This window comes from Periplaneta americana, chromosome 15 (assembly GCF_040183065.1).
Source record: "Periplaneta americana isolate PAMFEO1 chromosome 15, P.americana_PAMFEO1_priV1, whole genome shotgun sequence".
NCBI lineage: Eukaryota > Metazoa > Arthropoda > Insecta > Blattodea > Blattidae > Periplaneta > Periplaneta americana.
The window spans coordinates 177,973,198-177,999,210 of record NC_091131.1 but is presented as its reverse complement, the minus strand read 5'-3'; the positions used below and the strand labels follow the sequence as shown (position 1 = coordinate 177,999,210).

General features: G+C 36.6%; 1 protein-coding gene across 1 annotated transcript; it reads right to left on the bottom strand.

The window, feature by feature from the left end:
• Window positions 1–309: 309 nt before the first annotated feature.
• Window positions 310–25,337, bottom strand: LOC138715765 (tetra-peptide repeat homeobox protein 1-like). Its single transcript, XM_069848812.1, has 4 exons — window positions 24,454–25,337; window positions 22,415–22,597; window positions 382–1,063; window positions 310–313 (listed from the first exon to the last, which is right to left on the bottom strand). The coding sequence occupies exons 1-4, from the start codon at window positions 24,611–24,613 to the stop codon at window positions 310–312; spliced, it is 1,029 nt and encodes a 342-aa protein (XP_069704913.1). The 5' UTR covers window positions 24,614–25,337.
• Between the last annotated feature and the right edge of the window lie 676 nt (window positions 25,338–26,013).

The window sequence follows — 26,013 nt, the reverse complement described above, 5'->3', positions numbered from 1 at the left end:
GTGTAATATGTCTCGTCATCTAGTACGGGACGTGGCCCAAAAAATATATATCTTAAACAAGACCACCAGGCATTCCTTCTTCGGTGCCTATCTTCTGCTGGCATGGAAGCTGGCATGGGTAATGGCATAGGACCTGGCATAGGCACTGATATGGAATCTTGCACTGGTAGTGGTATTGGATCTGGCATGGGAGCTGTCATGGATCCTGGCATATCATTTGGAATTGGTGCTGGTCTGGGTACTGGCATGGGTTCTGGCAAGGATGCTGTCACAGAAGTTGGCATAGGTGCCGGCGTGTAATATGTCTCGTCATCTAGTACGGGACGTGGCCCAAAAAATATATATCTTAAACAAGACCACCAGCCATTCCTTATTCGGTGCCTATCTTCTGCTGGTAGGTAATTGGAATATGGTGGTGTCATGCGATCTGGCATGGGAGATGGCATGCGGGCTGGCCTGCGAAATGGCATGTCAAATGAAATGGGAGCTGGCCCACGAAACCTATATCTTAAACGAGACCAGAGGCTCATTGCTCTTGGCGTGGGAGCTGGCATTCCAGTTGGCATGGGGGCTGGCACGGGATCTAGTATGTGACTTGACATGGGAGCTGGAATGATATCTTGCATTGAAGCTCGCATGGGGTCTGGGATTGGTTCTGGCATGGGAGCTGACATGGTTTCTGGAATAGGTACTGATATGGTATCTTGCATGGGAGCTGGCATTGAATCTATCATGGGAGATGACATAGGCGCTGGCATGGATGCTGGCCTACGATTCGACATGGGAAGTAGCCCACAAAATAAATACCTTAAACAACGCCAGCAGAAACTCTTCGTTCTATTGTCATCTTCTTCTTCTGGTGGGTTCTGTAATGATGGTGCTGGCACGGGTGATGGCACGGGTGATGGCACGTGTGGTGGCACGGGAGGCACGGGTGGTGGCACGGAATGTGGCACGGGTGGTGGCATGGGATCTAACATGTGAGCTGGGATTGGTTCTGTCATGGTAGCTGGCGTGGTTTGGGGTACTGTACCTGGCTTGTCTTCCATGTATCCTGGTAAGTCTGCAAGAAGCAAAATAAACTTGATTGTTATGCATGTGTCACTGCAATCACTTGCTTTCAGTGAATGACATAGACCTAGTAGTAAGGCGAGGATACGTATTCAACTGCATAATTTACTCTCCATTTTCAAGTCATACAAAATCATTTTGTACATGTTTTGAACGACAGTAGTAACGAATATACAAAATTAACTGTACCTTTTTTTTTCATATTTCAGGCGTTCCTGTGTATATTAACTATTGAGCATGCTATGCAGCATATTTTCAGGACTTCATGGCATAAAGCTCCAAATTAGCATACTTGGTAAAAACAATAATAATCTTAATTGTCAGCACATAATATTTTTCTCTTAACTGTACTCGATGGCGGAAATTCCTTGCATATGCAATGTGGATTGGCAAAACCAAAACAATCACACTATGCATTTGTTCCATTGCACTACTGCACAACAAGAACCATTTCCAAAGACATCTATCTACCTGACTTCATCATCATCCATACAAGTTTTAGGTCATGTGGTCTATTAGATCTCATAATAAAGAGTAATTTTCTCTCAAACTCTTTATGGGGCTTCCCAGAAATCTTTTCCCCTAAGATAGATAGTGAAGCATAGCTTTTGGGATTCTGTGGGATCTCATACATCGCAAACGTCTCATGCAATTGTTCTCATATTTTGTATGAAATTGAGTATTGATTACAGGCCGAGTTCTTCCATTACTTCATCGCTGCGCTTATGGTCTCATTTTTATATAATACCGTTCTTCGCATAAATCTTATTTCATTAGCTGTTCTTTCCCCTTAATATATTTGCCTCACTACCATAAGTCCATTCCTGTGGAGTAACGGTCACCTCGTTTGGTCGCGAAACCAAGTGGTCCGCGTTCGAATCCCGATCGGGGCAAGTTACCTGGTTGAGGTATTTCCGGAGTTTTCCCTTAAGGGAATAAGAGCAAATGCTGGGTAACTTTCGGTGCTGGACCCCGGACTCATTTCACCTGGATTATCACCTCCATTTCATTCAGACGCTAAGTAACGTGAGATGTTGATACAACGTCGTAAAATAACTCAATAAAATAAAAAGAACTGCCATAACAGAGTACAGGGTTTGTTGAAGTCGTATTCTAGTGCTTTTCTGTACCAGGGAAGGTTTCATTACTCTATTGATCATTTACATAGTCTTGGAGTGTTTTACAGTTTTGCTCATTATTCTAAATAATTATCAAATGTTAATTTGTAGCCAATATATGTAATATCATTTGCTCTTTCTAAAATTTTGTCTTCCAAACATATTTTACTAGGGACAAGCTATTTTCGCCAGAAGGCGAAACTTTCTTTTTCTGTATTATTTCCATGTTATATTTTGCAATGATATTTTACTAATGTACTGAGTATTGTAGAACATTTTCTGTAGGTGCTATTAAAACTAGGTTATCCACAAATATTAATTAACATATTTTTAAATATCTGTTTATCTCCAAGTCTTTATATCGCATGGCTCTCCATTCCTGAATAATTTTTTTCGTGTGCATTATAAACAGAAAAAGAGAAACACCGCAAATCCGTTTCACTCCTATGTTAATTTCGAGCTATTCTGAGGTCGTGTTATTCATTTTGTCTAAAATTAAATTTATCCTACCTGACTTAAAAATCCCATAACCACCTTCTCCTGTTTCACTTATTCTCAGTTGGCATCTCTTTTGATAAGTTTATTCATACACACTAACATCTATGATCGTATCACGTGTGTAGGATCTTTGGGTATATCTCTAGGCCATGGACTTTTGTTCTGACTCTGTTTTTATTGTCGTGTGTTATAAATGGCTTGTGTTCATGTAATTGATTTAGATTTTATTTTAATGTTCATGATATTGGTGATTAAGGGTGTTATGAATCATGATATGCAAATTTCCAATCCAGTATATGCCTTCGTGACTGAGGGAAACCATGAAAAACATGAGTCAAATTGGCTGGGCACGGAGTTTTAACCCAGAATTTTTCGAATATGGGCCTAAAACATTACCAGTTTTCTTTATTGCTTATCCATTTTTGTAATTTTATTGTTAGTTACAATTATAACAATAAACGTTACATTACAATAGACTATTAGGTCATGCTGTGTTGTGCAATACTGTCCAGTTGTGCAATTAAACGGTCTTCGGAGTAAACTTTGTTACTTAATCTTTCATCCAGTGTTCGCACTATGTAAGTTTTCGGGGCACTGTACTGGAATGTGACGCTTTTTGATTGTAATAATGGTGAGGGTATACCTTGCACCAAAATATATGACGGTCTTTCTTCCTGGAATTGTAAACCCTCGTAAATCCCTATCTTCTTAACCCTTAGGCGCGTGGCATAAATACAATGTGATAATGACTTCAGGAATTGGCAACTCAACTAAATTTTATATAAGTGTCTATCTGTAGCATACAAGAGACGTCTAATTTGGGTCGGATGAGATCGGTCGAGATCGGTCGCGCTGTGAGGAGTAGAAATTTTCAGGTGTAGCTAGCTATATTGTATGTCGAGTTCTCATTGGCTACCATCGACTAATGTGTGATTCGGAGACAAATAGAAATGTCGCTCTCAAACATTCCATGTGACGTCATAGAGAGGTCGGGCTTCGCGATCAGCTGTATGCTCTGTGCTATTGAAGAGAGATAAACGTTTCAATTTCGATTATAAAGTAATTCATTTCACTTATAGAATTAGTTACAAAACACTTTGACATTTCGACGGCTTAGTGTCAAAGGACACTATCGCCAAAAATCGACTTTCTGAATTATTTGTAGTATCATGTTGTACAAAGTAGCCTTTATAATAGTGTGAAAGTAATATGTCTCTACAAGTAATAGTTTTTTTTTTGTTTTTTTTTTTTTTTTTAGATAGTGTTGTGTTAATTTAGACAGATGCTGAGTGTCAAACAACACTATCTAGACTTAGTTTTCTTTGACAATAATAAAATATAAACTAGAAGAACACTGAGTTGAGATAGTGTTCTTTGTCTCTAAATTATTTAACATTTCTAAGATTTTATTGGTGACACTTCCTCAGAACATACAACCAAGAATGTAATACAATCACCATACTGTTTATTGTTAAAGATTTGATAATTTTTTTATTAATAGAACACGCATTCTTAAATCAATTCAGTTTGTAAGAAGTTTACAGTTTGTAATAAACGTTCTATATCTGGACTGTACACCTTAATCAAGGTAACAGGGTTGATGAATTGGTATTAAATGATAAAACATAGGTAGCACAGTAAGCCTAAGGTTGCGGTGCATCCGGATCAATGATGAGCCCAAATGTTGGGGGGAGGGAAATTCAGGAATGCTAATGTTCAGACAGAAAACCTTTCATATTAACGTCATATTTTCAAAAATAATTTTAATATAGCTTTTCATAATCCCAGAAAGCATCAATGCAATAAATGTTATAAATATGATCACATGTTTGAACTTAAGAAGATAGAAACGGAGGCAGTTCGTCAGTCCCACATTGAAAGAAAGGAAGCAGCTCAAGTAAAAGAAAATTACAAAATTATGGCATCAGTGAACGTTCTTTACTTTTTTTAATTTTATTTCGAAGCTGTGCGCTACAATCCAAGTTTTAAAATGGAATGAGTGTTTTATAAACGTAGATTAGCTGTAGGCCTATATAATTTGACCGTGTATGCTGTAGCCAACAGAACAGCACAAAATTTTATATGAAACGAGATAATTGCAGAAAGGGAAGCTGCAGTAGTACCATCACGTCTCTTTGCTCAAATGAAAAAACTGCAGAATGGTAAAAGGTTCTATTTCATGTTCGATACTTGTGGAGGACTGTGCTTATATCAACCATGCTCCTCTACGCTGCGAATGTTTTTGACATACCTCAAATTGAACATATTTTTTTTAACCAGGACATTCACAAATGGACACAGTCCACGCGAACATTGAAAAAAAAACAACCAAACATACAGAAATATTTGATCCATCAGGGTGATACACTATACTTTAAGCTGTATCAAAAATAGAAGTGAAACAGAGTGATTTAATTATGTAGGAGAAATTCAGAAGACATTAATAAAGAACAAGAAAGTTGACACTAACGGAAACATTGTAAGATGGCTGGATATAGTGTGGTTCCAGTATCGGAAAAGTAACAGTGAACACTTATTATTTAAATACAAGTATGATGAAGAATTCCAAAAATTCAATGTACAAAGCAAGATTACACTTGGATTTAGGCTGGATAATCGTCAGCTTAAACCAAAGCATCAAGGAGCACTAAAAATATACAAGATTAGAAAATTAAAAATCTATTGCAACTGTGTAAACAGAATATTTTACCAGGAAATTACCAATTCTTTTACAATAGTTTAAAAATGGAGAACAGGAAATCGTAATATAAGATACAGTACTCAAAATGAAGAGCAATGAGTGATTATAACATTAAGAGGAAATTTCAAATTTTTATATGAGAGGTGTAGATATTGATACTATTCAAAACATAAAATACTGAATCAAATATAATATAATATAATATATTCATATTATAATTTTATTCAATGTCATTTAGGGCACAAATTCTGAGTTAAGTGTGTGTTTTCTTTTCATTACGTGCAGACAGACTTTTAAATGAACTGAATTTGTAGAATTCATTATTTTTTAAATAAATTGATCATTAATTGAATAACTTTTTCGTCCAAACCCTCATCAGCTGTGGTATATTAAAGTAACATTAGCAATATTTAAAAACACTGATGTTCTAAAATGCAATGTAAAAATGAAGATAACTTTGCTCTTTTATTATTTTATAAATGCACTGTTAAAATTATTATTTCAGATAATAGTATAAATTGATCTAATAATGATAATATTATGCTTTTATGCTGTGTAAATAATATTAACTGGTATTTTTATAATCTTACTGATATGTTCTAAGTTTAGGTAATATTCCTTTATGAAGAAGAAGAAATTGATATTTGCTGCTCACCACAATAATTAAATTTATTAATTTGCATTGTCAAATAGCTATAATTTCTTATTAAAATGTTTAAATTCAATATTTTGGCATTTATTTTTAACACTGTCTACTAAATTGAAAGCTTCGTTAGTAACAAAGAACACTATCTCCAAAATGTGTTAATTTTTAAGACAATACTAAAATATTTCTAGAAAATATGTACTGTATTGTATTGTCTTTAGGTTTATATTTGATATATATATGATTTAAATTTTATCAACATATCTCTTAAATTAAAGCAGTAACAATAAAATGTACACAATTAAACTGTTTTTTGCCTCCCCTGTAAAGTTGTGATTTTGGAGTTAGTGTCCTTTGACATTAGGCGTCGATTTATTCTAAGTCTCAGATATTGTGTTTCTCTTGAAATGAATAGGTGTAGTGGTCTAATAAGTGTTACATACATTTGTACGCCAATTGCTTTTAGACCTACACTTCTAAAATGTATCTTATTTATAATTAATAAGTAATGATTGTACAATAAAACATTAACGATTGTACTGTTGGGTCGAGTGAAATCAGTCGCGCATGTGTGATTTTGGTTCGATGCTTGTTTCCTGCATGTAAGGTTCCTATATTGTACTAACATAATATGAATATCCCCACAAAAAATTGATTAAATGCAACATAAATAATTAATATAAGAACATCATTAATAGTATGTTATGAAATACCATATAGGTCACTCACCATTTAAATCCAATCTACAAATGAATGTGTAGATACCAGTTTTTCACTTTACACTGCTGAACTGTACATCACTGTACATAAATCTTGCCACCCATAGATAATGTTAGGATAAAATGAATAAACTGTCTTATGAAGAAACGAATTTAACAAATACAATATTACTAAATAACAAACAAACAACAACACTAAAGAAACATGAACTGTACATATATTTTATTGATCTGTTTCCTTTCTTTGCAAAAGTGACAGAGAAATATTTAGAACTTCTTTGCGGATTGGCTTGCTCATATCAGATTTGTTTTTGTATTTCTCTTTTGTTCAAAACGGTCAGTCTGTCGAATAGTCTATCTCTGGTTAATTTCATGAGAGTTGATATGTCTTTGTCTAGTCTTCTTGTTTTTTTTACAGTGTAGGTATATGTGCTTTAGAGCACTACGTTGCATCCGTTCTATGTGCATATTAATATCTATACCACAATTATTTCCTACGGCAGCAGGCCCAACACACTACGTTCTTCATGCAGTAGTAGTAAAATATTAAAAAAATAATGATAATTCAGTATCACCTGTTAAATACTGAAGGATTCCTACCAAAAGTTTAGCATAAGTGTTCTCGTCATTTTCTGTGTGAAGAACTCGTAAATACTTGTATGTTACTGCCTGCTAGGTTAAATCGTTTATTTTATTCCTAATGTTCTTACTCCATACTTTTTCGATGTGCCAAGTGTAAAACAAGCGTTTATCAGGAGGGCCCATCACAGTTACCCAAGCTTTATACAGTGCGATCCAAAATTCCCTCCGCAGCTCCATTAGTTGTAGCAATCCTGTAGACAGCTGGTACGTAATCTTGTAGAAAGTTGACATTTTCCCATTAATTCCGGTTTGACAACCTCACATCCCCAGTCAATCATATGCTTAGTGGCCAGTGCTGCCACTTGAATTCTCTGCCTGGTGGATTCTCGGCTGCACCGTGGCTACAGAAGCACTGCGGAGAAACTTCTCGCTCGCACTGTAGTAATATCTATTGCCCAGGCACTTGGAAGTTCTTCATTCACCTTCTAGCTTCCCGGTATAATTTAGAGTCCTAATCCAAAAAATTTTATGCCAAAGCTGGACATTTTCGTAAACCTTTATAAAATTCTTCTTTCATGTCACTCATGAAGATTTTGTGGCCAGGATACCAATTTCTTGTTTAACACAATTAAAAAACAAAAGATAGCACATTTTCATCTGTCCTATTAGATATTAAGAAAGTCCCTGGAAATCCCTGATTCATTTCATCAACTGTCATTATTGCGATAAGTTGAAATCCATAATCACCCATACCATGGGTAGGCCCTACCATCAATAATTGAGGGGTTTGCCGGAAAAAGGGCGTATACGTCAATATGGCTAAATGAGATACATGCAATCTAAGATTTTAAAACGCACCTGAATAAAATGTTATACACGCATGCAGCCCTTTCCTGCAGGTATGTACAGTACAATCAAACAAAATTCCGCTATTATAATTAGCGAATTATTCACTACATTTTAAACCGTTTTTCCGAAGAAGGGCATATAGGTCTATCCGCCTTTCTTCCGGCAAAGCCCTCAATTATTACTTTCTCTGAGCCATATGTTTTTAAAATTTCTCCCTGGGCTTTGTATTATAAGAACAAAATCTTCTTCTTTCAAAAAATGTGCTGTCATGTCAGGAGCAGTTCCTTGTGGCTTATAATCAGGGAAAGGAAGTTCATGCCCTAAAAATGTGAAGAATATGTATGCATTATGCCGTAAAAATTGTTGATAAATATGCTACAAAGTATTCATTATCAGTCTGAGATTATTTTAACAGAATAATAAGGTATAGGTAACCTACGTTTAGTCTATGGATTTTGAAATGCTAGCCTCATTGCTGAATGTTCCATTTATGCTGTTACAGTTCACAACTAAGCAGTGTCGTATGTTTTCTGTTGTCATTCTTTGCCTGTTGTCTCTAAGCATAACTTTGTAGCGCGATAAATTTCGTTCTACGTCACAAGAAGAAAGAAGGACTTGCACAAAAGCTGTGAGCTGTTCTACAGAACATTTTGTTGGTTTTTGGGGTGTTTTTCCTTCGAGAATATCTTGAATTTCTTTAAGTTGATAATATCCAGGGTTTTTGGAAAGAATATTTGCTGTTTTCTCATTCACTTTATCTCCTACATTTTTTTGGAACTGATGTTAAACTGGATATTGTTCTATCGAAATCTGCTCAAGACTGCAGTAAAGGAATACTAATTGCTAACTCAAGAGGCTCCCTATGGGGGCGCCATCGTTATGTTCAAAATTCATAAACATAAATTAGTCGTGTTTACAAGGTTACATACTTTTAAAAATGAGGGAAAGACAAATAAGCATACATAATAAGCAGGTTCCCTGCATAAATGTTAAAATATGATGCTTTTATAAATAGAGGCAAAATATGCACATTAATGCACAATAAAAGTAATATAATTGTATTCAGAAATGTGTGATTCATGTAGATAATCTTTCAGCATATTCAAACAATGATAGAGAATAAATATGCAAATACATGAACTTCCTTTCCCTACTTATAATACAGAATACACTGATCACTGCTTTCTGTAACTTCCTGTATCCAGCATTACGCATCCCCTCTTCCGAAAGATTGAAGGCTTTCTCAGTATTATACAGTCCTTTTTAGTTAAGAGATGTACTGTTTCTAAACTGGATTCTGTGACAGAGTCTCGTATCTCATTCAATATGGTGTCAAATGGTATCTTGTTAGCTATCTTACTGGCTGTTTCCAGGCGCTGAGAAGAAGAGAGAAACAAATGGCCAAGGTCACTTCCATGCTCAACATGTGTGTCCGTAAATTATAACTTCCAACTCTCTTATTTTCATACTGGCCGGACAAAAAGCATTAATTTTTGCTGCCCTGTATTTGTATATATGCCTTTGTCTGTTTCACGTAGGCATGTAATACTCAACTGTGGTAACAGGAAAAATAGTGATGCTTAATGTTACTTGCTGTTTTCTGACACGCTCTAACTTACTGTATATAAAGTTTTCTCTGGTCTCCACTTCTGTGTTTTTCTTCCATTTATGAACTTCTTCTAAGTTTAGAAATGTTTCTGATTTAGTTGTGATATATTATGAATTTCATTATAATGTTTTAATCATTCACATTTGGTTGTTTCATATGAACAAAGAGAGCAATGATGTTTTGATACATTCTTACGCGTCACTGCTTCTAACTGATGCACCTGACTTTCGTGTTATTTCAGAGTTTGTTTTCTTGATTACTGAGCATCACACATTTCACATTTAAAGATTTTGTCACTTTTAAACCTATTATATACAATATTATGTTTTTTTTTTTTTTTTTTTTTTTTTTTAATTTCATGCCTTTTAAGATTCTTCACATGATTGAACTGCGCGTCATAATAATCGCACTTGAAGGACTTGCTTACTTTCACAACATGCTTTACTTTCTTATGAGTTTGTACATTACGTTTATAAGAAAACTGAGGAACCACAAAACTTACATAAAAAGTATGGTTATTACTAGTTACATTATATCAATACACATCTAAATAGCACAAATAAATAGAGAAACAAATTTAACAAATTACAGAAAAAACACAGACAATTCTATGAGATTTCGAAGGCTGCCGCCAGGATGATGGCATTGGCCTACACGATATAGACCACAGTCTAATACGCGTATATATACACATACACGAGATGGCTCTTACAACGGCAGACGACCGATCTCGACCAATCTCTCCCGACCCATCAGACACGCAGAAATTGAGACCCCTGTTTGCTACAGCTAGACACTTGTAAATTTTACCCCTTGCTCGTTTCTACAGTTAAGTGGTGAAAGGTGTGAAGGAAGGGCGTCATGTTTTGGAGCAAAGTATAAATGTAAAGGTGTCGGCTTTATATGCAATGGAGTCATTCCACGTCAGACCGGACAAATTTTTGATCTCATATTTTTAGAATTGTTTGAAACTTCTTGTATGCTTTCTAAGGGTAAAAATAAGAGACCCATATTATTTTTCTTGGCCCCAGTTCTGGTTATTTTGAGATCTATACAGCATCAAAATTATTGAAAAATTGTACACATTGGCATATACAAACATTCGTTTCTCCCATTATGTGTATCGTATGAAATCGAGGTTAGTTTCATTTGGAAGGTTAAATATCAGGCTTTTAGCCTGTGTATAATCACTTTCCATTTTTATGTATTCACAGTACTTTATGCCATAATTATTATATAGGTTAATTTTGTTGTTCATAATGTTAGCAAACTTAGAATACCATTTTTAAATTATCAGCATGTTCTCCATTTAATTATGTGTAAGTAGACCAAAATTTCATAGTGGAAAAGCAATAAATGACAGAGTAAAAAAATACTAAATAAATACGCGCATAGAGCTCTGTTGCGCTCTTAATCCCTTGTAGCGGCACACTGTTAACTGTTGGCTGAAGTCTGGCATGCGACATCACACTGGCGACTGTCAGTCCTATTTGTTTATGTCTGGAGAAGATTGGCTGGGATATACAATACCATACCTAATCCAGGTCCAAGGCGGAATGAATTCTCTTCAGTTTGTTCCGAGATTTTCAAACGTTAGGGCATTAATAACACTGTACTATAGTATTACCGCGAGTGTGTGTGGCGTAGTTTCTGTTATTGTTTTTAGTTGGTGCAATTAGTGTGTAGGCTAATCACAATGAGTAATAACAGAACCTAGACATGATCAGTGTTTTAATCCTTTCAAAATAAGCAATCATAGTCGTAGGTTTAAGAAAGGGAAATTAAGGTGCGTGACTTCCAACATGCTTAAAAATTGAAAATGCAACACATTAAGTTGTCGTACAATCTTAGGATTTGTGAAAATTGTCGTAAGAAAATTTTGTTAATGTCAAATATTAGTGAATCAAGTGCTGTTCAAACCAGCAGTGTTGATATCTTAGGCGGTTCTAGTGTCCAGAACATTGAAGAAGAAACAACAGGCAATTCGGAAATTGATAAATAATTCAGAGGTGTCAGAGGTGTCAGTGACGGACATTGATAATTTTAATGAAAGTTTGATGTCAAGGGTGAGACATCAATTAAGAAGAAGAAATTATCACAGAAGAATTATCCCTAACAGAAATATCAGAAAATAAAACAGACACATAAGGAAAAGATTTTTCGCGTTGAGAAAAAAGGAAGTAGAAACAACACCAGATGAGAAGAGTGGCGGTGACATAATTAATAAGCTACCAGAGTGTTTCGGAAACACTATTGACTTCTGTCAATACTATATATTTGAAGAGTGGTCATACAGTAAAATTAGGGAACACTGTGATGCATCTAATCACATGATCAGTGTTGCAAAAAACTTAGCTGCAGAGAGGGGAATTCTCTCAAATCCAGAATCTAGAATTGGATAAACTTTAGACACATCCATAGTGGAAAAAGTACTTAATTGACAATTACACTAATAATGATATAAGTCGCATCATGGCGAGAAAGTAAAACTTCGTTTCTGTAAAAGAAGACGGCCACAAAGTACAGAAACAGAAAAGATTATTGTTATCAGATTTAAAAGAAACATTTTGAGCTTTTAAGGTTAAATATTCAGACATACAAATTAGTTTTTAAAAATTTGCGGAACTAAGACCAAAACAATGTGTGCTTCCTGGAGCGAGTAGTACTCATTCAGTCTGTATGTGTGTGGTCATCATGAGAATATAAAGTTGTTAATTGATGGTGGAAACATTGCGAAATTAACAGCCAATCTACGACTGAGAAATTACAAAGATATGATTTCACAGATTGTATGTAACCCTGTATCCCTTGAATTTTATTTTTGTTCCTTCAATCGAACAAAAAATTTGACAGAAATAAAAAACATCAAGGTTAAATTTCCTTTATATTTGTCCTGTTTGAAGTGGAATGACTCAATGAAGATATTTGATGGCCAAGGAGGTGGAACTCCATGCCGAAGATAACTCCCAGATCTTGCGAGAAGAAAGTAATTATAGAGGATTTCACGTTAAGAAAAAAGCATTGATTATAGGCCTATGGGTCTTGCCTAATACGAGCGCTCCAAAAGTCGCTCACATTAAAATTATGGTGTCTATATTGAGTAATGCAGTTGGAAAGTGCTATCGGCTACCGCATCATGTTGCTACAGCAACAAACCTTGTCGTCATTGTGATGTGTATGTATACACTGACGCTTGCAATAGTTCTTTGTTTATTGCTCGGCAAACATGTCGTTTTCCAAAGAGCAACGAGGTTTCGTTGTTGAACATTATTTTTCCAGTCGTCCTTGTACACGTGTTGTAGACGAATTTCGCAGGAATTATCCGGATGTGGTAGTGCCCAACAATTCGACCATAACGAGAGTAATCGTCAGTTTCAGGGAATGTGGATCAGTTGCAGACAAGAAGAGAACCGGGAGACCGGCCATTTTAACTCCTGCTAAACTGGCTGAGGTGAGAAATGTGATGGAGCGTTCGCCTTCAAAACGTTCGCGGAGACTCTGAGCTCCACTCTTAGAGTTCATGTGGAAGTGCTCAGAGAGCGATGAAGCGGTTACATTTTCGTGGTTATCATGTACGCAGTGTTCAAGAATTCAAGGAGCCTAATAAACAAAATCGCGTAGTGTACTGTAGCTTACATGGTTGCGGTCATTAGTTGACAACCATGGAATTGCAGAGCTTGACCGTGTGTTCTTCACAGGTGAGGCGTGGTTTCACCTTAGTGGTTACATGAACAGTCAAAACTCTCGAATTTGGTCCACCGAAAATCCACATGTGTTCCATGAAACCCCCTTACACTCTAAAGAAATTGGAGTGTAGTGTGCCGTTTCACGTCGTCGTATAGTGGGCTCCACTTTCTTTGAAACTACAGTGCCCAGTGTTGTGTACATAGATATCATTATACAGTTTATTGCGCTTCTTGACAGTGATGAATGTGATTGTTGGTTCCAGCAGGACAGTGCCATATGTCACACATCTAATGAAACCATGCAGTTTTTGCGCGAGCTTTTGGGTGAGCGTATCATTTTTCGAGGATTGTAGCGTCCATGACCTCCTATTTGACGTCCCCAGATTTCTTTATGTGGGGTTATCTTAAAGGAAGGGTATACAAAAACAGACCGCACGCTCTGGAGGAACTAAAGAGTACCATAACAACGGAGATTAACAACATCAGTGTACGCGTGCTCAAAAAAGTGGCCGCAAACATGGTAAAAAGAGTTCGTACATGCCACTGTAAGTATAACACGGTACATGTCATGAACTGGATGCGCGGTAGCAACCTCTGTCTCTGGCGTCAGCCGTTGTACAGACCGCTTATTTAGTCCTGACAGCTCAGCGACGCGAAAGAGGGGAAAAGTTCCGGAGTAGAGATAAGGGCGAGCGGTTGGTAAAGGAATGCAGTACAGCTTAATTGTACTGGAAACATGCCGCTCCACCGCACGCATGACATCCCGATCGCTTCGAAGGCAAGCGAATGAATAACCCATACACCCCTTGGCGTAACTAAATGGATTCGCCTGATCTAGGCGCACATCTCCGGCGACTGTCAGGACTAAATAATCGTACTGTACACTCCAAGTGGCGGGGATTACCAGTCTTACAGTAGTTTGAGGGTTTGAGTGAAAATTGTTTGTTTTTTGTGTTTGTAAATAGTGATTGTACATATTTTTGTGTTAGGTTTAATAGAGCTACTTCATTCTGTACATACAAGTAAGTTTCATCATAAGGTCATTTGTTTTAATAATAATTTCTGGAAAATGTTAATATAAATAATGTTTATGCTATCTTTCTCAGTCAAAATATGTCCTACGACCGTATATTGCATAACTGAAATATAAATTTAATTGGTCTAGTTCTAAGGACTAACATTATGACGTACTATTGAAAGTAGCTATTGCGAAAACAAAACAAGAAAAAATGCCTTTTGTATGCGCTATTGCTACCTGCTCAAACAGCCTACAACAAGGATTTCTGCCCGCGCGAGTATCACTTTCCACAGATTCCCTAAATAAGATGTGCGTAGGAAAAGATGGGCATATTTGTGTAAAAGGGAAGATTCTTTCAATGAAGAAAACGCAACAGTCTGATCTTATCATTTTGGTGAAAATTATTATGAAAGGGATCTTAAAACGGAGCTTCCAACTTTGAAACATAAATGGATATTACGTGAATGAGCTGAACCCCATCTAAATAGGCCTATACCGAATTCTAATCCCGAATCAAATAATGATCCTTCAGAACGCCGGACCCAACGCATGGAGAGGAGAAATAACAAAAAGATCCTAGAAAATGTGTTGGATTCCAGCGTCTCGAACACGGGAGAAAATTATTGTCCTGCAATTAATAATGGAAATGAACAAGTGTTCACTAATCCTAGTATCTCTGACACGAAAAAATTGATATTTTGAAAAAAAAAATTGTTGAAATCCGAAAATGAGATGCTTTCGGACCAAATTACAGAGCTAGAAGAAACTTTGAAGGAATTAAAACATGAAAATATGCACTTAGAAGCCCGTATTAAGACTTTTGAAAATGAAAGTATTAAATTATCCTCCATTTTCAGTCCTCAAAAAAATCCGTGTTAATAACTAGAAGAGCAGTAACTTGAAGGGGGAAAAAGTCGAAGATGTTGCTGTAGCAGTCACGTTACGAGCTCTGTCTAAAACGCCTATGATTTTAAAAGACAACTTAAATATCCATTACCTTCTCCTCGAACATTACAAAGGCATCTCTTCACCATAAAATGCATGTAGGTTTGATCTCTTTTAGTTTTGAGATCTTAAAATATAATATAAATAATACGATTGACATGGAAAAAGACATAATAATAATAATAATAATAATAATAATAATAATAATAATAATAATAATAAATGCAAGTGCAGCATAGCATTTCTTACGACAATACATTTGACTGTTCAGCAGGCTAGTGTACCCACGGGGCGTGAAACGCTCGCGTCAATTTAAAAATATCGTGATTGCTCCACGCCAGTTCCTTCTTGCTGGAAAGCGTGGTCCGTTCACACGGAAGGACAAAGTAGTCAGTCGAGACGTAGCCATGGTTAGTTGCTGAAGAATGTATGGCAGGGATCGGAGAAAATGTCATCGTGATCATTAGCAATAGTGCTGTCGAAGGGGCAGCGCAGTAAACTGTCTTTGCTTCACTCTCTCCCTTCCAATCAACTCCCCTACAACTCCAGTACACAGACATCTATCAGTGGATACCTGATTATATTAGATTGTTTCTTTCTCAAAACCTTCAACGTCTGTTCGGAAACGTGTGTTTAAGGAAGAATGGGAGGAACAGTAGGTGTGCATATGGTGACAATGTAGACGCCTCTTCTGTTCTAAAATTATAATAGACACTTAAAAATCAAACATCTAGCGACATTACGACACGTCATAAGATTATCACGAAATCATAGGTAAGCATGAACATATCCAATGTAATTGTAAACGGAAATGTATGCAGTAGAAAATAAGTATAAAAATAATTTTCTTTTCGTAGGGCTAGACGGAGTCAAGCAATTAAAATATAGAAGAACGAAATTCAAATAACAGTTCCAGTATTAAATTATGATGGAACAAACTGAGTCAAAGGGAACTCCATGCAAGTTATATTATTGCTTTGGAAATCGCAAAATAAGGAAGGGGGGCTATCAATTAATTTCAAGAAAATAAAATACATGGTTGTGGGTAGTCGCAGCAAGGTAAATTTAGATACTGGGGATACACAAATAGAAAATTCTGAATCATTCAAATATTTGGGTGTTACCCTCAACAGTCAGGCCAAAAGTGATGAAGATAATAATAAGATTGGCCAAGGAAAGCGGGCCATAAGACAATTAAATACACTCCTGTGGAATGACAAGGTAACAAGGAAAACTAAGACAAGTATATATAAAACTATAATAGAAAGTATATGTACCTATGGATCTGAAACTTGGGAAATGAGAGACAGGATGAAGAAGAAATTGTTGGCTCTAAAAATGGATTACTGGCGCCGTAGTTGTCAAGTTTCGAGGATGGACCACATTAGGAATCAGGATGTCCGAAATATAATGCAGGTATCAGGAGATATCTTACAATCAGTGGAAACTAAATGCCTGATATGGTATGGGCATCTCCAGAGAATGTCAGCCGACCGCTGGCCTAATAAGGTCTTCAACTGGACTCCCCCGGAAAAAAAGAGAAGAGGAAGGCCAATGAAGAAATGGAGCGAGGAGGTTCAGGAGGATATGATCTGCAGGGGTCTACAAATGGGCGATTGTCAAAACCGGAGTACCTGGAAGTTGAGAAGCGGGAGACGGCGACAGCCGTAAAATTACTCGCAATACATACATACAAATCGCAAAATCATTGAAGTGCTAAAATAAAAGACAATTCATTAAAACATGTCAGAATAAAGTTGCTAACATTATTTGTCCCGAATAATCTGATGTGTTTAACAGTATGAAATTATCCACACAGACATTACAAAGGAGCATAAGGGATATTGAAACACTAGCTGAACGAGAAATAAAATCAAAGATGCATGAACAGTGGTCTAATCTCTCGTTTCAGGTGAAAACACAGATATTGATGCAGTATAAATGGTAATGTTCATCCGCGGAGTTACGAATTATCTCTCTGTATAAGAATATTTGCTCGATGTCATTACACTCGAAGGAAATACAATAAGAGAAAAGTTATGCCAAGCATGAAGAAAATATATAGAAGAAACGAATCAGAACAGAAAGTAATTAGTATCTATAGTAACATACGGGACTCGAAATACGACTTTAAAAAAGTCTACTAGGTGGACTAACGTGATATTAAGAGAGCTGGAAATAAGTGAGGACATTAAACGTTGTCATTGTATAACACACCAGACTGGCTTAGAATTATTTAAAATGCTCTCCATAGAAAATATCTATAGTATTATCATAGGTTGCCTGCCGCAACCCTACATAGCCGCTATGTTTGTCTCTACATTCGATATATTTCCGAACAATTTTTTTCTGAACGAAAACTTGTAAAATCTAAACAAAGATCGTGACTAGCAGACGAAAATTTACGAGTTGTATTAAGAGTGCCAATTTGTGAAGTATTTTCCTAGGTTGTTGTAGCACAGCAAACATAAAGGTGAAATACAATACAATCTGTTCATCTATAAAACAATATTGTGTAGTCTACGTCAGATGATTGGGTTGAGAGTCCGCCACTGGGATCCGAACGGAGTGCTCTATACTCCTCGACTAATATTACATCTTACGTACTGCGGCTTGTGTCCAGTGATGTCATCGCGAGTACAAAATTGCCGACGGCTGGGTTATATGTTCAGTTTCAGCGAATGAAATCGTTTCTTGCAAAGAAGAAAACACAAGAGAAGGAGATGGTGGGTTAGGCAGTGGACACTACAACGCAAAGCTTTGGGAGCTTGAAGATTTATTGAAGGAGAACTTAAAAATCATCCTGAGGATTTAAAAAATTCGTTAAGAATGACAGAGGTACAATTTGAAGATTTGTTTGAGCGAGTTCGACTTCTTATAACAAAATATGACACAAAAACTGTATGAAACAAACAATAACTGCCAAAACAGAACTAGAATGTCACTTGAAATAGTTTATTTTCATTAACCAGGCAGCTTTAGGTTTGTAGATCTCATCGGTAGACTTTTCTGATCTCTCACTCTCAGAAATTTTCCTCATTTCCTGGCAAAAAACTTTTCAAGTTTTTAAATTTCATTATAAATTCCTTCGGTCCAAATGTTGGTATATTTAGGGTAGCAGACATTCGTTTATCCGCTGCTGCTTGTTTATCACGATCCCGATACTCGCCCAATGTTGGATTGTACAGAACATGTTTTATTTGATACCTATAGTTCCAAAAATTGTATTGTATCACTCTTACTAAATCTAAAAACAAAGCTAAGACATCTTGCTTCACTAAAGCCAGGCGGCTTACGACTGAAAATCAAACATGTTTGATCCCGTCACGACCGAATCGTGAGCTTTTGACGTCACCGGCAAGCTTACTACACCACGTTCACATGGATAGTGGCTTACGAAAGCGTACTTGACAGAAGCGTTTCACGCCCCGTGGGAAATGATGATACGCATTCTTATAGATAATATTTTACGATCCGACAGCGCAGTAACCCCTGCCATTCTTCATACTGCTGTATATGAATTGAAGAATATAGGCCTAAGGATGAGAGGATTCGTAAATGACATGGGGCCGCGTAATATGTGGATTCTGTTAAAGTTGGGTCGTGTCCAAAATAAAACCCAATTTCAGAATACTAACGTTCCTGAAATAAGTATATGGGCTTTTTGTGATGTGCCACATGCGCTGAAATTCTTAAGAAACGATCTTCTTGATAGTGGTTTTGAAATTTGTGAATGAGAATACATTTTTAAAACTTCTGAATTACAACAAAAGAGATCTGAAATACACATACAAGATACAAAATGATCATTTAACTCTGTGTGGAATGGAGAAGCAAAATGTAAGAAAGGTCGCAGAAGTTCTTTCTAATACAATATCCAAAACCATTTTGCACCTTATTCCCGAAGAAAAGCATGTATCAGAATTCATAAAATGTGTTAATGATGGATTCGATGTGTTGAACTCTAGCCAGCCACTAAATATAATTTAAAGATCATCTACGGCATAGAAACTGAAAAACAGGATCAAGTTTAAGATTAATTATTTCAATTGTTCAACTTAATGCGTGTAGTGGTAAGAAAGTTATTTTGCCATTTCAGAAAGGATTTTTGATTTTTATAAAGAGTGTTCGAGGTCTGTTTGAGGAACTGAAGAGAGACAACTACAAGTATCTTATGACATCTAGATTAAATCATTTCCGTCAGTAGCTAGCTGTTTCCAGCAAGATAGACCTATTCTTATATAACAGCTTCATGTCAGAGTTTTTAATTTATAGATCCTAAAGCACAGTTTAGGAATCACAACACAACTTTTCTGCTCCATTTTATAGTTTTTCTCAGAATTGAATAGTAGAACAGATATTGACTTACTCTGTGTACATATTTGTTCTATTGAATGATGCAAGAGAGCTTTCACACAGCCTCCTCTAGCATTTTCCTTTCTTCCTAGTGTCACCAAGTACAAAGTGCTGGCCATCCTAACTCCTCTCTTCTTTCGTATTTCGAAATCTAAAGAAGACGCCATCCTCCCTATATAATACGCTCTCTTCTACTGTTAAATTATTTTCATCTTCAACGAAAGACTTCAGAAGCTCTCTGTTGCTTCTTATTGTACCGTAAACCCTTGTCTTTCTTTCAAGAAAATGCCGTAGATAGAAGTTCGGTTCCAGAAAGTGTATATCGTGTCTATTTCTAATCTCTTTCCTTCAGTAGCATATGAGTATATTTCCATGTTACATATACGTTGTTATGACCTCACTTACCATTCTCACGAGAATGCCGTGTTTTACTAATTTTCCAGAATTGCATGTCCATACTCTTAGACGGCTTCTCTAAAGAATAATTTCCTCATTCAGGGACAGTTTCAACTGAAATTTTATTGACGGTTTGTGAATGTGTCTGTACGCTATAAATTTTTAGGGGAAGGAGGGTAGAAGGATCCAAAGGTAATAAGAAACTTCCTATTCAATAATATGTTACGACAATTAAAAGCCTGTGACTTAATCTACAAAAGTTGACATATGACAAAACAAACCCTTACGTAAAACCAGAAATCTCCGTGGCCCCCGACACCTACAGCTGGCCACCTAACTATGGAGATTTCCGTAGCCAGACGCCAATGTTTTAAGTAATGGTGCTCATTGTATTTTGCTGCGTGTATGCATATATTATAGTGTTACTGTTTTCCTCCATTTTTAATGCATGTCTGTGGCGCGTAAGCTTTCACACTTTGTACAACGGATGACGTAGAGAAGGGCGGGGCTTGCCTCGTAGTCTGCGCGTGGCGAGTACCGTGTTATAGCCTACCTACCGTGGTATAGGTCTCGCAAGTAGAGAATACCGAAGGAAGGAATGCGAATGAAACAATGCGATAAGGAAGAGCGGCGAACAGGAAAGGTCATGAGATAGATTAAATGATATTCAAGAGTACAGTCGGAAGAGAAATGACATTTATAGAACGAGTCTTGCGTTATGATAGTTACATCACGACTTTAGTTTGTTCCGTTGCATGTGAATACGTGACTTGTATCGCACGGTATTATTATTTCATTCATAAACATATGTTACGCGTTTAATTAGCTTCAAATTTTTCTCTTGCTACGTTCTTCATTTCCACAACTGTGTGCTCATATGTTCATCTTGTTGGAAGAGACAGTACTTCAATCGACCAGCATTTCTCGCCCCCTCGGCGTGCCTACATACACACGTCAAAACAGACAGCAACGCCACCATTGCTTTTCGGTAATCGTTCCTTGCGCGAGCTATACATGCGTTACTGAACGGGGCTGCAATTTTCAGCATATGTTGTGAAAAATGATGTAACTTAAGTTAAACCTGATGTAAGTAAATGTAACAAATTCATCTTTATAAATATATGTGAAGGTATTAGGACATAAATACAGACGGTATACCAAAAAAATTGTTATAATAAGGTCTACCCATTTATTCATCCATAGAAACCTATTAAGATGTGCGCTACTTTTGGATCGCTCTGTACATTGTACAAGCTATGTGATAGGTAGATGTTTCTATGGCAACTGGTCATTTGATGGAATAGCCCCATATGTTCAATGCTTTTTTCTTAAAGTGAAATCTTCTATAGGGGATTCTAAATAGACAGAGTAATTAAATAACATTATTTCATGATATGAATACTAAGCTTTAGGTTGTTCCATGTTAATTTATCTACGTAGGCCTATTTCCATGATTTCAATTTGGATTAAGTTCAACAATCCTTTGATGATTTTTCACAATAACATGAAGCTTCAAAATTCAGGTTTCTCAAAACTTTAAATTTTGAGTTGTTTTCTTTTCTAAATGGGCCGTCGATATTGTATTCCTCCTCTGACTGTCTGCACACTTGGTTAAGAAACAACGATTTAAAAATATGATACGATTATATTTACTGTCATATTAAAAAGCTAGAGAATTTCATGTTAAAATGTTTAATGTTCTTGCTTTCTCTCAAGAACCTAATGTATTTTAAACTTCAAACATTTAAGAATAGATTCTACGAATTGTGACTAATTCAACAAGTGAATCGGGCGACTAGTGAGAACTGGTTACATGACATCTCTGGATAAATGCCATATTCGCTACTAATAAGAATTCAAGTCTCCTGAACTTGTGCACAGAGTCCGTAGATATCCAGAGTACCACAATCCTTTGCGCCGGAAAACCGACAAATCAGTCATTGCAATTCCAGCGCAGCGCTCGCTATTTGTCGTATATGCTACAGTTGTATAGGAATGAAATAATATAGTCTAAGTCAGAATCAAATAACCTACTCTTAATTTTAAGGGCCACGGACACTGCCTAAATTGAGCTTTACTTTAAATATTCCTATCCCAAGAGTGTTGAAATGGAATAACAATGGCGGCCGATTAGCTGATTGCGCCACTCTAGGTATCCACGAGCTGCTTGTGCATAGCTGAAAGCAATTGTATACTTCGGGATGTAAACAGTTACTGTACCTTCCCGGCTATCGAATTGGAAATAATGAAGTCCAGCCTCCAAATTCTTCAGATTCTGCGGGTCCCCCTGCCTGACTCTCTTCTCCCACTCCGCATTCCAGTTGTTAAATGCCCGCTGTTGGTCGCTGCTCGAAGCCTCCACCATCATCGGCGTTTCCATCTTGTCATTTTCTTCTTGTCGATCTAAAAGGAAGTGTAATTCTTGGTTAAAATCTTCGTAATACACTGATTGGTAACTACGAAGAGGATAAATGGGTAGCTACTGTCCAGCCGAATGCTTATGTCGCATCCCGGTTTGCCCCAAACGTTTCTCCTGTCCTCTCTGTAAGAACTAGTGGATACTCTTCTCTGCAAATATTTGCTGTACAGAATTGGAAATTTACGTAGTATTATACAACTGTTTAAAATAATTTAAAAGAAAGGGCACAGTTAAGTAAGTAGGCCTAACTGCTATGTGATTTCCCCTGTTTGGACGACCCTGCGAAATAACCACTCGGACGGACAGTAGTATGGTAACTTGTACGTCTCCAAACTATTAAAAATAAGTGAATCATAAAAGTGAAGTCTGAAAAGGAATCAAAAGATGAATCGCATAGTAACGGTTACTTCTAGTATAGGTACAGTATAACCTAAAAGAAAAATACATTCAGGGAACTGAAATGATGGAAGTTTAGACTTTCATTTAAAATGAAATTAATTTATCCATATTCTTTTATTCACAGATGGCTCCTAAATGTTGTGTGATTGTGTACCAGCAATTACCAGAGTGCTATAAGTGAGAGTGTTATGTTACAGTTCTCAAATTTCCAAATGAAAAGGATAAGTTATGTGGCTAGAAGCTACTCGTATATCTCGAAGTGTCTTCACGTCAACAAAGCATTCAATTGTTTATATTAAACACTTTGAAATATAAGAATTAGACACGGATTATCATTTAGTTGTATCCCCTATTAGAATACCATAACCATGGAATAAAAGAAAGAATAAAAATTTCAAGCAAGAAAATAATAGGCTTAAGTCTATATTTAAAATAGATTTATTGAGAGATAGTAGTATTCAATGGCTTTATGAATGTAGAATAAAGGAACACTTTCAACAAATCAAAATTTCAGGAAACATAGAAGAAGAATGAAATAACTTTACATATATTTAAAAAAGGCTGCATTTGAATTTAGTGCCCTAAAAATTATAGGCAAAAGAGAAAAAAAGGCATACCAAAATCGAATGAAGATATCAAAAATGGTAAAGGGGAAGCATATCTCCGATTTTTACAATAAAAAAAACTTGAAGATGAAATAGTACAGTAGAAAGTGGGCAATTGCATTGATTAATGCACAAAATTGCTTTATCCTCGCCAGATATGCAATAGCTTCCTCTACATAATCTGCGGTCTTTAACCGTAACAAAAAATACATTCAGTCATTCATTCATTCATTGTTCTCCCAAGTCCAGGTTTTCCACTGCAAACCCAGCGTTCTCCAATCTTTCCTATTTTCTGCCTGCCTGTTTGTTTCCTCATATGATCCATATATCTTATTCTCGTCTATCATCTCAGATCTTTTTCTGCCCCCAACTCTTCTCCCTTTCTCCTTTCCTTCCATTGCATCCTTCAGTAGGCAGTGTCTTCTCAGCCAATGACCCAACCAATTCCTTTTCCCCTTCCTGATCATTTTCAACATCATTCTTTCTTCACCCTCTCTTTCCAACACAGCTTCATTTCTTATTCTGTCTGTCCAATTCTCATGTTCCATTCTTCTCCATATCTACATTTCAAATCCTTTTATTCTCTTCTCTTCACTTCGTCGTAATGTCCATATTTCTGCTCTACAAAATGCTAAACTCCATACGAAGCACTTTACTATCTTTCTTAGTTCTTTTCCCAAAGGTCCGCAGAAGATGTTCCTTTTTCTATTAAAAGCTTCCTTCGCTATTGCTAGCCTCCTTTTGCAACTCCCCACTATTTTCCCACCTCCCTCCTGATATTCCCATCACATCCACTCTGTTTGTTCTTATTGCTTTCTTCAAATTTTCCAACTTACCTGGCTGCAGAGTAGCTCCTGTTCCAGTTGCAGTCGTCAGTCTTCTTTCTTCTTTTTCATGTTCTGGCATGAATCGTCCTTCTCCTGTATCCCCCACCCGGACATCCGATTGGGGGGATAGTTTACGTCCGGAATTTTTTACGGGAGAAAAACTCATCATGCAGTTATTTGTAATACTATTCTTCTTGGGATAAATAAATGCGGAAGCTTCCCATTGCTTTCCGCACACCACTCTCTCTTTCGCATCTTAAAAGATCCCAGGGGGCCCCAGCGTGGAGGTGAGGAGAGTGGATTTGACTAATTAGGCCCTCCGGACTTCACCGAAATTCACCACAAGGGTTAAATATCAGTTCCATCAGGGTTTTTGACCCGATCAGAGACCGGGAAATCCCAATTAGTCTTTGCCCCCCTTATTGAGTCTAAAGCATTATGAAGGTCATCGATGTGAAAAGGCCAACTAAGATCCTTATCGAACATGATACCAAGAAAGTTAGGCTTCCAGGATGATTTATGATTAAAGTTATGTCATTGAAATACTAGATATGTGAAATTAACATTATTACCTACTAAGAAATAAACATGATGTTCTGGCTACATTAAGAATAAAATAATTAGAACGACACCATTTTTAAATTCACAAATACCATTAATTATTAATTTTCAGTTTGCGCAATACCTAGATGTGAAACAGGAACAAGATGAAGTTAAACTTATGTGAAGATTAAAGAAACTAGCACTTCAATATTATTAATTTATGCAGTGATAAGAGAGATTTTGAAACAAATGCTGTGTGGATTGGGGGCACACAGGTAGGCTTGGGATAATTTGTATTGTTCTATGAAAGCCCCTTGAATCTTGGTGTCCCTGAGTGAAAATATGTCTAGCAGAGCTCACATTTGAGTGGATGAGAAATTGCATGTGAAAATTATTTTATGTGCTGTGCACTTGTCTTTGGACTGACACTAAAGACAGGTAGGTCCAAACATTGCAAGTCATCATGATGATCAGCATAAACACAACTACCGCTCAGACAACACTTTCTATAGGTTATGTTTTGCAGAATTCCCCAGTCTTAGTATTAAGTATTCATGTTGTAAATTCGTGTACGTTACACTGTTTAATATGAATACTGGAATAATCTTACTCTCGCTGTTTGTGTTTGTTGTGTACATCATAAAAAGCATACTTAAAATTACAGCACTTTTCATTTCCACGACTGATCCATTAAAGTTACACTAAAATGTTAACCAGATTGAACAGGCGTTACAAAGAGCGAACAGCCCGTCTCAACAAAATCGTAATAAAAAAGAAATATTACGCATTCTCATACGCACTAAGTACTTATTCTACTCAAAATTCTTTCATGGAGTGAGTCTTCATGGGAGTCCACCTGTATCTAGGCAACAATGTCACACGACTGTCCACAAATAGCATATAGGGGTTCTTGTTTACTGCGCATGCGCAGTGTGTTGTAGGCGAAACTTATACAATAAGGAAACTCCAGATTTTTTCCGTATCTGTACATACTCGTAGATCTGTGTTTGTAACAACTGGTGTTGC

Excerpts from the sequence above, each read along its gene's own strand:
- LOC138715765 (XM_069848812.1), bottom strand. The coding sequence starts at position 24,613 with ATGATGAGTTTTTCTCCCGTAAAAAATTCCGGACGTAAACTATCCCCC. Across the intron at positions 22,598-24,453 it reads AGGAGCTACTCTGCAGCCAG|ATCGACAAGAAGAAAATGAC; the intron begins GTAAGTTGGAAA and ends ACTTCCTTTTAG. Across the intron at positions 1,064-22,414 it reads CCAATTCGATAGCCGGGAAG|ACTTACCAGGATACATGGAA; the intron begins GTACAGTAACTG and ends TGCTTCTTGCAG.